Consider the following 15,880-nt stretch of genomic DNA (forward strand, 5'->3'; position numbering starts at 1 on the left):
CATATCAATAATTGCAGAGAAAAGTCCCTAAAATATATTTCAAATGTATTGTTATAGAAGATGAGTAAATCATTGAATAGTCACATAATTACTTTTGAGGTAAATGTAGTGTTTTTCCTCTATCACTGTCTATCACTGGGCTATAGTCCACAGATTTCCATTTTACAGTTGAGTGTGTCAGTTTTAAAATGATTTTTAATTTCAAACTTAAATCATTTTTAGTCATTTTGGAAGTTTGCTGAGCTCCCCTAGTGGACCACGGCCCCCTGATTGAGAACCAATGGTGCAATTTGATCTTGAAGACTAAAACATGAAAGTATTTCTTCAAGCTTGATTTTTTCAGGGGATACGGAAATCCCTTATAACGATTCATGTATGGATCAGGGTGCATGATTAATTGCATTCATTTCATGTTCATTTCTTTATAGTAACCCATGGTAAAATAACATGTTAAATTGACTGTTCTAATATAGACACCAATTCATGTTTCTAGTCCTTCTTTCAAAACTTTCTCACTTCAATCTCTTTCTCTGCACTTTCAGGAGAGTATGTTGTCATGAAAACACATTTCCATCTCAAAAGGAAGATTGGTTACTTCGTCATCCAGACGTATTTGCCGTGTATCATGACCGTGATCCTGTCCCAGGTGTCCTTCTGGCTAAACAGGGAATCTGTCCCTGCCAGAACTGTGTTTGGTGAGTGTCCAAATTGTTACGTTAACCATTCAATGTTACCATCACTCTGCAGCAGTATCCAACTCTTCAACAGCTCTTTTCCCAAAACTTCAAATCTAGTGAGCTGTTTTACTGTCTATGTAGCTACTTTCTAAATCAGCATTCTGCATGAAATGGAATCTCATAAATTGTTGCTTTTGAATAATCTACTGCCCCTTTCACACAGAGATTCCGGAAAATACACGGATAATGTGTCCCGGAATTTTTCCCGGGATCTTTTGATTTTGGTTCATTCTGTGAGTGCGTTCACACATATCCCGTAAAAATCCCGTAAAGACAGGTGGCGTCAGGATGTCATTGCAATGGCACGTGTGTTAGGGCTGTCAAAATGGCTGAAAAGCTAAATTCTAATTTTTTTCTTAAATATTAGCAAAATTTGAATTACATTCAAATTCTAAAGACAATACTTAACGTTAGAGGAAAAAAGTACTGTATTGTCTCCTACGCTCACAAAAGGACACAAGCGAGCGCAATAAACAAATATAGCCTAAACCAAATCAAGCATCGCATCTTTTATTGAAACTAAATTATATTCACTTTTTAAAGTGCATTAACTTTTCAAACAATTGTTCTTAAATAAAATATAATTTCCTTAAGGATATGCATAAAATGCATAAAACTGTGTTCGAGCATCAGTAACTGAGAAAACACGCTTCAACAGACAGCGTAATGAACTACATCAACACAAAATAGCAAACTGCCATCCAGAAACAATCCACTTGCACTCACTACAGTACATCTACATATTGTCCGTCAAAAACACCAGAAGCTCAACTTGATCTGCAGCGAGTGCTGAGCGCTTTTTGTTGACAATATTTCCAGCTGATGAAAACACACGCTCAGCTCTGACCGGGGCCAGGTGTGGTCAAGTATGTCTTTGCCAGCCGCGCAATATGTGCATACATACCGCACGATTTTTGCCTTACACTCCAGCTCCTTACACCACAAAAACAGTGTTCCTCATGAGAGACACAGAGGTGTACAGCGAAGTACCTTTGCATCTGTATCTGTAGCAATGGCAAAATTATTTAATTATTCATACAATTATTCTTTTTTAACAATAATGCTAAATGGTAAATAAAAAGGGGGGAAAGTTCTTTAGTAGAGTACTTAGGTTTCATTTGTGTGTGGGGTGGGTGGGACGTGTCCCCACAATTGTTTGATTTGATTTTGTCTCTATCACTTTTTGAAAGCCATGAACAAAATAGCTTGAATCCATGTACAGCACACAGAAATAGCACCAATCCTACATTCCTCATAATTTAATTCATACATGTAAAACAAAATGCATTTGCACCAGAGTCGGTCAAATGGTCGGCCAGTTTAAACAGATCTGATGATAACTGCTGCCTCACTCATGTGTGTGTGAGAACAGGCGTGTAACAGTATGCTCCTATATGTATATCTCTATGCTTCTAGCTACATTTTCAGTGCTGCCCTTGTAGGAAATCAGTGTAAATGTATCTGGTTGCCGTGACAAATTAATAAGCTTGCTGTTGCACATCATAAACTGTAACATGGCTATTTGATCACGCTGTGCTCATTTTCATTCATAGAAATTTTACCCATTAATTTTATGCACTCAGTATTGCAATGTAATTTTAGATGTTTCTAAAACATTGTGCCGTTACCTGGCTCACCTGTTATCCAGCAAGCACAAAGAGTGACTGCATCTAATGTTTGTTTTTTTGTATGTTTTTTTAATTTTTTTTATTATTGCTATTTGTTTTGAAGTCATTATCAATTCCTTTTTTAATAAGGTATTCAACTTCTTCCACGTTCCCAATAATTGTGCCACATACTTTTTGAAACAGACTTTGAGTAGAAAGCATGACTATGGTGGCCTAAAATGCTGTCTAGGCAGCTCACCAGGTAGGCAGGTTTTGGAATGGAACAGGGTTTGGGATTCTTGCTATAATTTTGCATCAAAAAATCTTTCTATTTCTTATTTGGTCTTGAAAAGTACTTCATTTTTAATAACATGTTTTAGTCAAATTCTTAAGTTTTGTTCTCAATAGTTTTAAATACTTTATTAAAAGGTTGCATGCACTGGTTGTTAGTTCTTTTAGGAGAAGCCTGCAAACTGCAAAATCATAAATCCCTAATTTAGCAGTGATTCAAAGTTTTAAACTGTGCCAGGGGAATTCTGTGTGTCTGTGTAATGTATTATATAACACATATCAGAAAGGAAAGATTTTGCTCTTCTGTCAGCTTGTTGGGCTACCCTTGCTTGAAGTCTCCTGACTGGGCACTCTGAATTCCCAAGCGTTTACATCTCAGACAAACAAAAAGTTGCATCTGAGAGCTGTCTGTGTCTTACTTCTTGCTGGGTAGCTTTACAGCAGCCTTGGACAACTATATTCGTGTTCTCAATTTTATGAACTTGTATTCTACAAATGCACTTTTGATTGAAAAATGACTAATGGGTCAAATATGCTACACTCAGTTTTTTTGTGTGTTTGGACCTATAAAATAAAATAAAGAAATTGCCTATTTCTGTCAGAACCACTATTGTCAAATACGATTGACAATTAGCATACAGTTATGAATTGCGGTATGGTTTTGTTCTGGGCAAGAACTCCCTGTGCATCCATGCAGCCTAGCATGGATAAGAGCAGCAATAACCCCGCTTAGGGGAAACAGAACAGAACCAACATGAATGTATTGCAGATATCATTAATTAATTTTAATGTACAACATAATTAGAGAATTTTAGAATGCCAAAGACACATTTATTTTAATTAAGAAATTCTGAAAATATCAAAAAGTGGAAAATTGCTTAATATGTTTTTAATAGTTGGAATAAAGTGTTAAACTTGTATTCAGTAGGCCTATAGTTGAAATAGGGACATGTTGGTGGGACAGGTTGACACTGACGCTCATATTTATACCACGCTCATATTGTTACAACGCTCAAATCATGCAGGGCTTCCTTTTCTAGTCCTTCGAGGACACCTTTATTGATCAGCAGGTTCAATATACTGTAGTTAGGTAGTAAGGGTTGGGGTAGTGTTAATAGTGTTGCTTATTAATTATGGCTACAAGCTGTCAGAACTATTAATACAACTCCCACCCCACCATACACACATTGTAATAACTTGAGCTTCCCTTTAACGACATAAAGACAAATGACATGAAACTGACATTTCCTAAAAGAAATTATAGCAGCTCAAATGTCTCGGTCAAGTATGTAATGAGGGAATGTCAGACGTGATCTGACGAATTGGGATCTTGCCCTTGCAGCGTTGATCGCTGCAAACCAATCTCAGGAACGGATGCATTTGAAAATGCATTTCTTCCTTAGCATCTTGAACGGGGGCCAGTGAAGGGCCCAGCTCAAAACTCGCAGTGCAACTGATGCACCCCCATACCATGACAGATGTTTTTCCATCAGTTGCTGATGAAAGTCTGGATGGTCCTTTTCATCTTTGGGTCTGAGAACTCATTATCCATTTTTTTCCCCAAAAACAAGCTGAAATGTGGACTCATCTGACCTTGAATCTGATTTTTAAATTTGTTGACAATTCTGACATGAAATTTGGCACAAAGTAGTGAGCCATGACTCATCTATGCTTGCAAAGTCTGTACATTGGTGGATGTTCTTTTCTGTTCACGATACCTTTACCTATTACCAATTCACCTGCTAATTGTGGACTGTTTCGAAACGTTTAAAAGTTTGAACAATATTTTCACTTTTATTTTGCCTCTGTCCCAACTTTTTTGGAGTGTGTGCAGCCATCACAATCAAAATTTGTTTATTTGTAAAAAAAACTTTGGCCAGTGAAAAAATTTGACTTTTTTCTTTATACTTTTGTAAGTTAAATAAGGGTTCAAGAGAATTCTCCAAGTAGATATTGACTTTGCTTACTACTTTGTGCTAAATTCTAAATCTCTAAAGAAGCTACTAACCTAGAAAACAAATCCAGCAATCAATTTAATAGTATTTAAACACTATTTTGTTTTCTGGCAGACTGATAAAAACCTGACATATACTTGCTTAATGCAGGCGCTTTCCATATGTTTTTTCTTTACAGGAGTGACCACTGTCCTTACCATGACTACCCTAAGTATCAGCGCGAGAAACTCTCTACCCAAGGTGGCATATGCCACAGCCATGGACTGGTTCATTGCTGTTTGTTATGCCTTTGTCTTCTCGGCTCTCATAGAGTTTGCTACGGTTAACTACTTCACAAAGAGGGGTTACGCTTGGGATGGGAAAAGTGTGGTGCCAGAAAAGGTAAAGCCTTTCAGTTTTCAAATAAAAGGAAAACAAAAACCTTTTACACAAAAAGAGATACATGTAATTAAAGGAGAGAAAAAAAGAAGAAAATTCTGTCATAATTTTCTCACTCATGTTACTGTGTTTCATATGATATTTTAATGCTGCTGTTTTCCATACACTGAAAGTGTTTGGTACTTTCGATACACTGAAAAATTTTCTCAACTTGTGTTCATTTTGCAATGCTAGAGGAAGACGTTATCTGAACATATTGTTTGCCAAGCCACATTATTTTTAATTTGCTGCGCCTGAGTTGTTAGTAGATCACTCACACCTGATTATCATCGGCTCCACTTGTTTGCGACCCTACATTAATTTGTGCTGCTCTTGATAGATTGTTTTGCTCATAATGGAAATGAGCTGGCTGTGTCTGTGTTCTTTAATTTTCTAACCGTCAGTAGATCACCCGCAGAACTTTTCACTTGCATTGGCACTTTTATGAGATTACAGTCTCACGCTAATTTGGCTAGTAAATTTGGCCCTTTGAAAAAAAAAAAATCTAATTTTTGCTTGTTCATATTAAAACACTTTTACATGTGTAGCATCCAAGGGGTGCTTTTGGCTGCAAAAAGTCTTTCTCCATTTACGGGCATTCACTAATGTTTAATGTGATGGAATCGATCTAAATGCCATCTAACCATCTATTTACGGGAATTCACTAATGTGTAATGTGATGAAATCAATTATTTTGATGCTCAGATAATGGTCTAGGACTATACATGTTCATGTTCTTGTTGTGTTATCAGCATTGTCATGACATAAATTTTTTTAAGGCCCAGGAATCATTAGTTAGATGGCATTTAGATTCAAGCTTGAAAAGAAAAACGTCTTGGTTACATATGTAACCCTTGTTCCCCCGAAGGAGGGAACGGAGACATAAGTAGAACGTGACCGACTGAAAGAGAACAAAACTTGAGTGGTCATGATCAAACTTCAGAACATCTTGGTTACTGTTGTAACCTTCGTTCCCTGATGGAGGGAACGAGACGTGATGTCGCACTTGGGAGCCCCAAACACCTCTGATATTTTGGAGTGGAATTTGCATTCACCACTCCCCCAGACATATGGGTATAAAAGAGGCATTTTATACCTGCCCAGGGAACAGAGGTTACAACAGTAACGAGACATTCCCTATCTGTCAGTCACTTTGACGTGGTTTTGATGTGATAACACAAGGGGTCCCTATGGAAAACTCCACAATGAGGTCCTGGTGATGCAGATGTCGGCAAACAACTGTGTGCCGGTAACAGGTGCACTTGCGACAATGTACCCTACCCAGTGCCCCACATAAGCTATCTAGTCCGTAAATTCTACAGAATCTTCAGAAAGATTCCTCCCAGGTGGGAGAAAGAACACTACAGAGGCCACATCCTGCCCGAAGGGAGGTTCACATGTGGAAAATACATCACATGGACTTACCTTCCAGGAAGTACCATACATAGACAGAAGTCCTTGCGGTAGGACTACTACAAACACAGCGATTGGCGGCATAGACGGAGCTCTGCCAAGGAGAAGACACAGATTTACCATCAGGAAATCCGTCTCATGGGCAATACATCATATGGAATTACCATTAGGAAATCACAACATATGGAGCACCAGGTATACAATATACCATAGTATACAGACTGACCTGAAAGGGCATGCATTATGAGTCAGGCCTGGTGTTGAATTCCTCAGCTGAATTTGACTGCTTCAGGGGCTGAAAGGCGAAATACATCAAGGGCTCAGCGGTCTAGGAAACTCACATGGACAAAAAAAGTGCAAGTTATCACCTCAGGGAGGGAAAAGGTGCTGTGTGCTGCACCTTTGGTGCCAAGTCGTACACCCGGGAAGTTGCCCGCAGTTTTACCTGCTCGTACCTGACAACACACGGGAAGAAACTGGCTCAACCAGGAGATTGTAAAATCTCACAATGGTATTAGGTGTTGCCCAGCCTATGGCTCTGCAGACGTCTGTTAGAGAGGTGCCTTTGGCTAATTCCCAGGACGACGCAACACTCCTAGTAGAGTGTGCTTGTACACCAAAGGGGCATGGCACACCTTGCGCTTGATATTCCAAGGCTATAGCATCCAAGATCCAGTGGGCCAACCTCTGTTTGCTGACAGCTATCCCCCATAACAAAGAGCTGCTCAGAGCTTATCAAGCTCTGCGTGTGGTGCAGATGAATGTGCAGGGCGCGTACTGGAGACAGCAACTATATGGCTGGTCTCCCTCTTTTCTAATTCACCACTTGGTCCCTAAAAGGGGTAGTGGGAAATTTGGGCACAAAGCCCTGCCAGGGTCTCACGATCTGATAGTATGCCGCCCTGGACTGGGCACCTGGGCACGTTTCGCTGACAGAGAATGCCTGCAGGTCCCCGACCCTCTTGATGGAGGTAAGTGTGGTCAGGAATGGCATCTTCAGTGAGAGGGCATCCAGCTAGACTACAGAGAGATCTCATGAGGGAATAAACCAAGGCCTAGGAGGATTCAACCTCCTGGTTCCTCTAAGGAACCTGATGATCAAGTCATGTTTCCCTAACGACCTACCATCTACTCCATCGTGATGTGCTGCTATAGTGGCCACATAAACTTTCAAGGTGGAAGGGGACAGCCGACCCTCCAGGCTTTCCTTCAAGAAGGAAAGCACAGACCCAGATTGCACATCTTTAAGGGTCTTCGGGAAGCACACCAGTTAGCGAACAGACACTGCTGACTCCGGAGGAGATGGCGGCCGAGTTGCGCCATTGCGACATGAGTGAAAAAAACTGCACTGACAGTTTAAACAAGCTACAGTCGCGGTACTGTCCGTCCAGACCAACACATGCTTGCCTTGGATCAGTGGCCGAAACCTCTGCAGGGCCAGCAATACTGCCAGCAACTCGAGGCAATTGATGTACCAATTTCATTCAGCGCCCCAGCCCAACTTGGAGGCATCTGTTTTGACAACAACTTGCCTGGACACTTGCTCTAAAGGAATCCCTGCTATAGAAATGCAAGGTCTTTCCAAGGGCTGAATGTACGGCGACAGATCTGTTTAATGATCACGCTTTGTGTGACGTAGCACCATCTCAGGACTCGAATCTGAAGCGGTCTCATATGCATCAACCCTAGCAGCTTTACTGCCGCGGACAATGCCATATGCCCCAGGAGCCTCTGAAATTGCTTCAGTGGAACCACTGTTCTCCCCCTGAACGTCTTCAGACAGTTTAGCACTGATTGGGCACATCCGTTTGTAAGATGTGCTGTCATGTTCAACTCCATTCTGAGAAAAGAGATGCTCTGCACTGAAATCATCTTACTCTTTTCCTGGTTGACCTGAAGCCCCAAACAGCCTAGGCGTTTGAGCACCAGGTCCCTGTGTGCACACAATAAATCTTGAGAGTGCATTAGGATTAGCCAATCATCGAGATGGGGCAAGGGCAGCCTCTGCGACTTTCTTGAAGATGCGAGGTGACAGCGACAGCCTGAAAGGGAGTACCTCGCACTGATATGCCTGACCCCTCGAAAAGCAAACCAAAGAAATAGTCTGTGTCGAGGTAGAATTGAGACATGGAAGTAGAGGAACCTTCAGGTCTATCACCCTGAACCAATTCTGTCGGCAAGCGCATGTCAAAAATGCATTTCTGCATCTACATCTTGAACGGGAGCCTGTGTAGGGCCCGATTTAGAACACGCAGGTCTAGGATTGGTCTCAACCCACCGCTTCCTTCACCAAGAGGACTGCAATTTCTGCATGCAGGACAGGAGCATCTTTCTCATAGCGTCCCAGATCTGTTGATGTGGGTGCATATAGGCACCTACCTTGCTTTGTGTATCCCACTGCAATTGGCCCGAGACGGTTGAACATGAGGAGGTGGGGTACTCGTGTCAGGCATGCTCGTGCCATGGTGTCGGTGAAGAGGCCACCCTGTGAGATAGGGGCATAGAGGAAGGCAATGTAGTATGTATGTGGCCAAAGGCCCATCCAAATAGGTTGCCATTGTACCCATTGGAGGTGCAATAGATCGCAGGCCAAAAAATTACAATGGTTTACCAATTATTTAGTCTCCAAATGGGCACTTTAACTTTACCCCTAGTTCAAAGCAAATTTTGTCGGCGTCCCTCATCTCAGCAAGGTTAAACCAGAGATGGTGTTTCACCATGATGGACATCGCCTGGCCGAGAGCCCGCATCATGACTTTAGTCACTCTGAGAGCAAAATCAGTTGCCAAACGCAGTTACTGCATTAATCCCAGCTCAGAACTAACCCGAACAACTAACTGCAATGCAGAGGTGGCCTGTCGGGCACTAGGGATGAAGTTAACTTCCAGAACCTGGATGAGAGTCGGGGACAATTTTTCCAGGTGCCAGTGTTCTGCGGGCATAAATGCACTGCAATTTTCCACTCCACCTGGGGAAACTCCATGTACCTCCTGTCTGCCCCAATGCCGCAAAGCGGGACCAGGCAGACCTCCAGGAAGAAAGGCACTGTGAGTTGCTCTCCGAGCCCAGATACCAATCATCCATCCGCGAGCGCTCAGGACAGGGCGAAGGATTCCACCCTAGTCCAATGCTCGCGTTGGCCTGGGCAAGCATGGCTGCCAACTCAGAACGTTAGATCCCAGCCGAGTCTTCAGCATCATAAGGTGAAAGCCCACCCCCAAATTCTGCTATTGAAACATCGCCCTCATCTGGAGCCCCAAATGAGAACACAATCGGAAATGCATCTTTAAAAAGACACTTTTTCCCAGAGTTTTACTCTTTTAGAGTTCTGTAACGGCTCTTTTGCTGAAGCGCCCAGGGGAAACTTGCTATACTTATCTATGCGTGGCTGCAATGTGGCATAAATTTCCCTGCAAAGCAAGTAGAGTGAATGGAAATGAGTGTTTGTCTGCTGACATCCACTCGGCTCTGAAGAACAAATGTGAAAGAGTGGATGTGCACTGCCTCCTTTATACCCGTATGTCCGGGGGAGTGGCACATGCAAATGTCACTCACCAATTCTCATTGGCCTTTTCTGAAGTATCAGAGGTGTTTGGGGCTCCCAAGTGTAACCTCTAGTGTCATCACATTTACTCCACGTCGAAGTGACTAACCGAGAGGGAAGCCTATTTCTGCCACAGTTGAGTAGAAAAATATGATTATTTCTGAAACTTTCTAATACTTCTAACTTGGTATCTCATAATACTGAGAAACTTCCTCATAATTATGAGAAAGATGTCTGTTCTTCACATAAAATCACTAACTCGGAATATACTGCACTATAATTGATTTTAAGGGTGTTTTGTTGTTTTTGCTTTTTGAGCTAAACAGTTAATTCTTTTGATGACAGAATTTTTTTTTTTTTTTTTTTTTTTGGTTAACTTCTTTAAAAACCTGGGTGTAGTAGACAAATAATACGTATATGAAGAAGTATCTTAAATAATCTATAGTTAGGTTTAGAGCAATACCCAGTGGTAGTAACAGCTGATGACATACTTCCTGTTGACCTCCTTTACAGCAAAAGAAGAAGAAGGAGTCATTGCTGAAAAAGAACAACACCTACACTGCTGCAACAGCAACAGCTTTTGCTCCAAACATTGCCAGAGACCCTGGTTTGGCAACTATTGCTAAAAGTGCCCCCCCTCCCCCAACTGAGCCCAAGGAAGAGCCAAAACCCAAAGCTCCTGAGGCAAAAAAGACCTTCAACAGCGTGAGCAAGATCGATAGGATTGCCAGAATAGCCTTCCCGTTGCTATTCGGAACCTTTAACTTAGTGTATTGGGCAACTTACTTGAATAAAAAACCCAAATTACAGGGTGCCATGCAACCACACTAAGTCTATCTCCTCTATCTTTTTTCTCCTTATGTTTCTAAACAATTACAAAAAAGTGAAAAGAAACAATTTGTCTCAAATTTGTTTCAATGTTAGTCAAGTTCCCACTTTCAAGTTTGTGTCAACATATGTAACATACTGTATATTCCTATATGATTGCAAAGTTACTTATTGTTAGTAGAGTGTTTAAAATGGACCATCGAAATAGTGTAACAGAATAATAGTTTAAAACTAATTTCCTTAAGGAATAGTTCACCCATAAATAAATTTTCTGTAATTATGTACTCTTCTTCATGTTGTTCCAATGTATGATCTTGTAGAACACAAAATGAGACACTTTGTTCTTTTTGTTACAATGGCAGTTTAGTGACTATGTCTGTCGAGACCTGAAAAGGACAAAAACACCAATAACAAGCACCATAAAAGTAAAAATATACCATACACTTTATTCCAAGTCTTCTAAAGTCCCATTCTTCACATGACACTACCATATGGCTTTAGAAGATTTACAGTATAGATTTTGTATAGAATATTTTTATGGTGTTTTCTTTTTTTTTTAATGTTTTTCTTTTTTCTTTTTTTTTTTTATGTGGTGACTATGTAGGTGTACGTGCAAAATAAAAAAATAAATCAATAAAATATTCTACTTCTGTGTTCCAGAAAAAAAAGCCTACAGTTTGAGTAAATTGGGTGAACTATTCTTTAGATGTTTATTTCAACATTTAAATACTATGTTTTTGCATTGCATTAGCAATGTACATGAAATAAGTTTGCATGGGTGAAGCTTTTCTATACCCAATCAACAGCTTGATTTAAAAGAGTCATGTGTTTCTCTGTTTTCTTTAGCCTGTGTTTTGAATCTTTTGTTATTTGACTTTATATTCTACTAGGGTTCCATTAACAGCAATAAAACATGTCTCAGTGGAGAAAAAAAAAATACTCATGGATATAAAAAAATTGAAGAGAACTTAAAAAAGATTAATGTGTATATCATAAAGCATACTATTTATTTAGTTTTCATGTAAATATAAAGTGTTAGAGATGTCAATATTAATTTTGAGCTTTGCTAAATGTAACTACAAGGTACAAACTCAGTGCTTGCCAGAAAGAGAGCTTTGTGTTTCGATTTGTGCGGATCATTGAGAAAATTTGGGTATGGATTTTTTTTTTTTTTTTTTTTTTGATCTAGTTTGGATTTACTTTTTCATGATAATAATAAATAAATGAAAGTATATGTGTGCAGTTGCACAGTTTATAATGAGTTTAAGAGGAGAGACTACAGTAGATACAGTAGAAAAAAACTGTTGATGTCAGAATGCAATTTTATATTAACATTAAAATACTCTTTAGTCTTTATTTTGGTAGATGGTTTTTGAAACATTGTGGGTGGTGCACAATTATGGCACTAGGGTTATCACTTGTGTGCAGTTACTTGCTAACATCACTTTAGTGTGATCAAGTCAGAATGGTTCAAGAGTAGTGCCTTGTATATATTTGCAAGTTGAAAGGGTACTTTCTTAGAAGGTGGTCTACTTATTTGTTTTAATTTTATGGGCAACCTTTTAAAAACATCACTGAAGAAAGTATCAGCCACACTGCCTTTTGTCTCACATGTCATAGTAAGCATATAAACATAATCCAACATAATCCATTACAGACATGTTTGTCCCTGCTTGTTAATGCAAACTAAAAGAAAACATTTCTAGATATTATCCATGTATGTGAATACACTGTTCTACATATAAATATGTCTTGCAATGCTATAACAATGCCACATTTTTTTTTTTTTATGTTTGTGGCATGTCAGTTGCTCAAGCACCTATTAAAAAAAAAAAAAAAAAAAAAAAAAAAAACACTTATAAAGGAGTATACTCTCTATTTTTGGATTGAGAGAGAGGAAAGTTCTTTTAAATGAGGAACTTGGACATAATCATACTTTACTTTGATGTAGCAATATAGATTAGTAAGGGCTTTTTTTGTGATTGAAGTGATAAAAGGCACACCTTTATAATCAATTTGAATTGCTATTCTTGGTATTTTAATGTATGCCTAAATTGGCAGTGCTCCTCGGTTTTGTCAATTTGTTACTTTCTTTGTTTAAAATATACTTTTTTTTCTTTTTTCAAAATTTTTTGAATGGATGTTGTTGGCGTATGTCACTGAATAAGTATATTTCTGACACATTATCTGCACTTGATGATGCAGATAAATGTCATGTTACCCCAATTTAAAAACCTTTTTGATAGTACCTGGGAATTTGCTGAGTTTGTGCCAGATCAAGCAAAGACTGAAAGTTTACTCTGGGATATGTGTGGAAACAGTATGCACATGCAAAGTCATGGTGTCCTATGGAGCCAGACTTTTGTGAATGCGCTAAATTTAATTAAGTTAATTGAGGTTTCAACTCAATATCTTGAATTGATGTTTAATATCATGTTGAAACAGTATATATAAAACGATATCCATGATGATACTTCTAAAGATGCAGCGTTTTATTTGTACCAACCTGTTGTTATGCATTTTGCACATTATAGGCATATTTGATATTTATGTAGTCAGCTTTGTGCTATGCAAGGATAGCTTTAAACCATATTAATTAGCTTCCCACCCCTCATCACTGTCGTTTTCAATATATATATTGTAAAAAGTCAGTTATAAACTGTGCACCCTATTTAGCTGTAGGACTGTTTGTCATTCAGAAAATCTAAAAATGGGTTGTTCAGTTTTGGAATAAACAAATTCAAAGATATGGTAATGTTTGCAATCAAAAATATGGATTAAAAATAATTCAGTTAGTGTATTTATATTATTTACACATCAATTAATAGATACATTTGGATTGTTTTGTTGCATCTAATAATATATATTTTTAATGTGTTATGAATTAAGAATTTGTATTTTTTTTATGGGAGATTATAGCATTTCATATGCATACCAGATTATGAACGTGGTTTTATTTTTGATTTTGCAGTGTACTGGAGAAATTCAACACATGCTGTAATAAAAAATAAAAATAAAAAAAAAAATACATTTGTGCTTGGCAAAAGTTGAAGTGACTACTAACTTTAAAGGATGAACTTGTGCATACATGGTCATTGGCACAAACACCTTTGTCAAGAGGGAAGAATGATTTATTCTGCACTGTATACTGGGAAATGGCTATTGTCTTCGTAAAGGTTTGCTGTCTTAATGTTATAGCCCTGTATAATTTGATTATCTTCATTAGCCATACAATAAAAAATAAAAAAATAAATCCATAGATTGTCATTTTTGTTTGCTTAATCCATATTTTTTGTCTTATTTTCCAATACAAATATTAGTACATTAATTGAAATCACAATACAATTAACAGAAACCAAAATTCACTTTAAAGAAAAAGCTTTCCAAAAGAAACAGTCAAATGAAGTGATCAAAAAATGCATCTCACCCATTCCATGTCTCGCAGCATTTTTTTGCTGTTCACTCCATTAGCCACAGCCTCATGACATATCAATCATGGTCTACTTTCATAATGAACATAAATTTGAATAAATGGAATGTTAAACAAATAATATTTAAATATTTAAACATCAATACTAAACTAAGTATGTTTTCTTTAATGGCTACAACACACCTGTCACGGGTGGTCGCAGGAAGGCAGACGGAGACGAGGATATAATTCCAAAATGAAGGTTCATTGGTAATTAAACACGACGGCAGAATAGGCAGCAACATGCACTAAATATAACTGAGATCGGACGAATACTGACAGAACAGACAGAACTTAAATACAAACACAGATTACACTGATTAACAGAACACAGGTGATAAAGATGACGATGATGACTAAACAGGTGATACAACTGAACTGATGATGACAGTAACCATGGAAACGAAAGAGTGGCGGGAAAAGAACAAAGGAAAACAGGAACAAATCAAAACAGAGGGGGCTCAGGAGGAGGACGAAGAGCAGTTGAAGGGCAGACAGAAGACAGGAGGGACTAGGGCGGAGCAGACGGTGCAGGCGGCCAGGGTGGAGCAGGCTGTGTAGGAGGCCAGGGCAGGGCAGAGCAGGCAGCCAGGGCGGAGGGCAGAGCCATGGTGGAGGCAGGGCAGGAGACTCCAGGGGGCCGACTGCCAGAGGCGGAGCAGGAGGAAGAGAATACCCGGATGGAGCTGGAGAGCCGACGAGCCAAGGCGATGCTGAGGATCCCAAGGGACATGGCGATTCCGACGGCTCTGGCGACTGAGGCGCAGGCGGGGATCCAGAAGGCCGCAGTGGAGCCGGAGCGACAGAGGACCAAGGTGGAGCTGAAGGGAGTGAGGAGCCCAACGGAGCCAGAGGGTCGAAGGGACGAGGCGAAGCCAGAGGAGTGTAGTCCCGAGGCGAGGGCCGGGGGGACGAGGGAGTCCGGCGCAGCTGATAGACTGAGGGGCCATGGTGGAGATGAGGGAGGTAGGAGCCAAGGTTGAGCTGATGGATCAACGGGCCGAGGTGGAGTCCTAGTCGCGGAGGTTGGAGGTAGAGATCGGGTGAACACTGGTAGACCCGCGTAGAGCTCACCTCACTGAAGGTGGAATGTGGGCAAGCTGTGGGGCTAGCAGGGGGTGGCGACAGCGTGGTTGAGGAATGGATGATGGGAGGAGGTGGGAGAGGGAGGCTGGGTGGGAGTTCAGGAACAGGCTCAGGAACCATCTCAGGCTCAGGTTCTGGAACAGATTCAGGCTTGAAAACAGACTCAGGCTCGGGAACAGATTCAGGCTCAGGAACAGATACAGGCTCAGGAACAGGCTCTGATGTGGCGGCGGCCATCCTGGATGAAGGCTCAGGCGGTGTGGCGTCAGCGGCCATCCTCGCTGAAGTCTCAGGCCGCAAGGCGGCGGCCATCTTTGCCGAGGGCTCAGGCGGTGAGGCGGCGGCCATCTTTGGTGAGGGCTCGACAGGCATGACGTGAAGAAGCTCTATAAGGGTGGTACTTCTGAGGTACTGAAACGGTTTACCTATCTACAGCAAAATAGTGCGAGCTTTGGTGAAAACTAAGTGAATATTAAATTGTTACAATAGTAATCTCTCGCCAGAAATGACATAAGTGGTAAACGATGTTCAAA

The 15,880-nt window shown here is 40.2% G+C and overlaps 1 protein-coding gene across 4 annotated transcripts in view; it reads left to right on the forward strand.

Annotated features, from left to right (window-relative positions):
* Window positions 1-11,734, forward strand: part of gabra1 (gamma-aminobutyric acid type A receptor subunit alpha1) — a 34,575-nt gene extending 22,841 nt beyond the window's left edge. For all 4 annotated transcript variants that reach the window (XM_084386433.1, XM_084386434.1, XM_084386435.1 and 1 more), the window contains exons 8-10: window positions 543-695; window positions 4,769-4,971; window positions 10,478-11,734. In XM_084386433.1, the coding sequence (XP_084242559.1) occupies window positions 543-695; window positions 4,769-4,971; window positions 10,478-10,795 (674 nt within the window). In that variant the 3' untranslated portion in view covers window positions 10,796-11,734. The remainder of the gene's footprint in view (window positions 1-542; window positions 696-4,768; window positions 4,972-10,477) is intronic.
* The last annotated feature ends 4,146 nt before the right edge of the window (window positions 11,735-15,880 follow it).

The sequence above is a fragment of the Rutilus rutilus genome (assembly GCF_951802725.1).
Source record: "Rutilus rutilus genome assembly, chromosome: 18".
NCBI classification, from domain to species: domain Eukaryota; kingdom Metazoa; phylum Chordata; class Actinopteri; order Cypriniformes; family Leuciscidae; genus Rutilus; species Rutilus rutilus.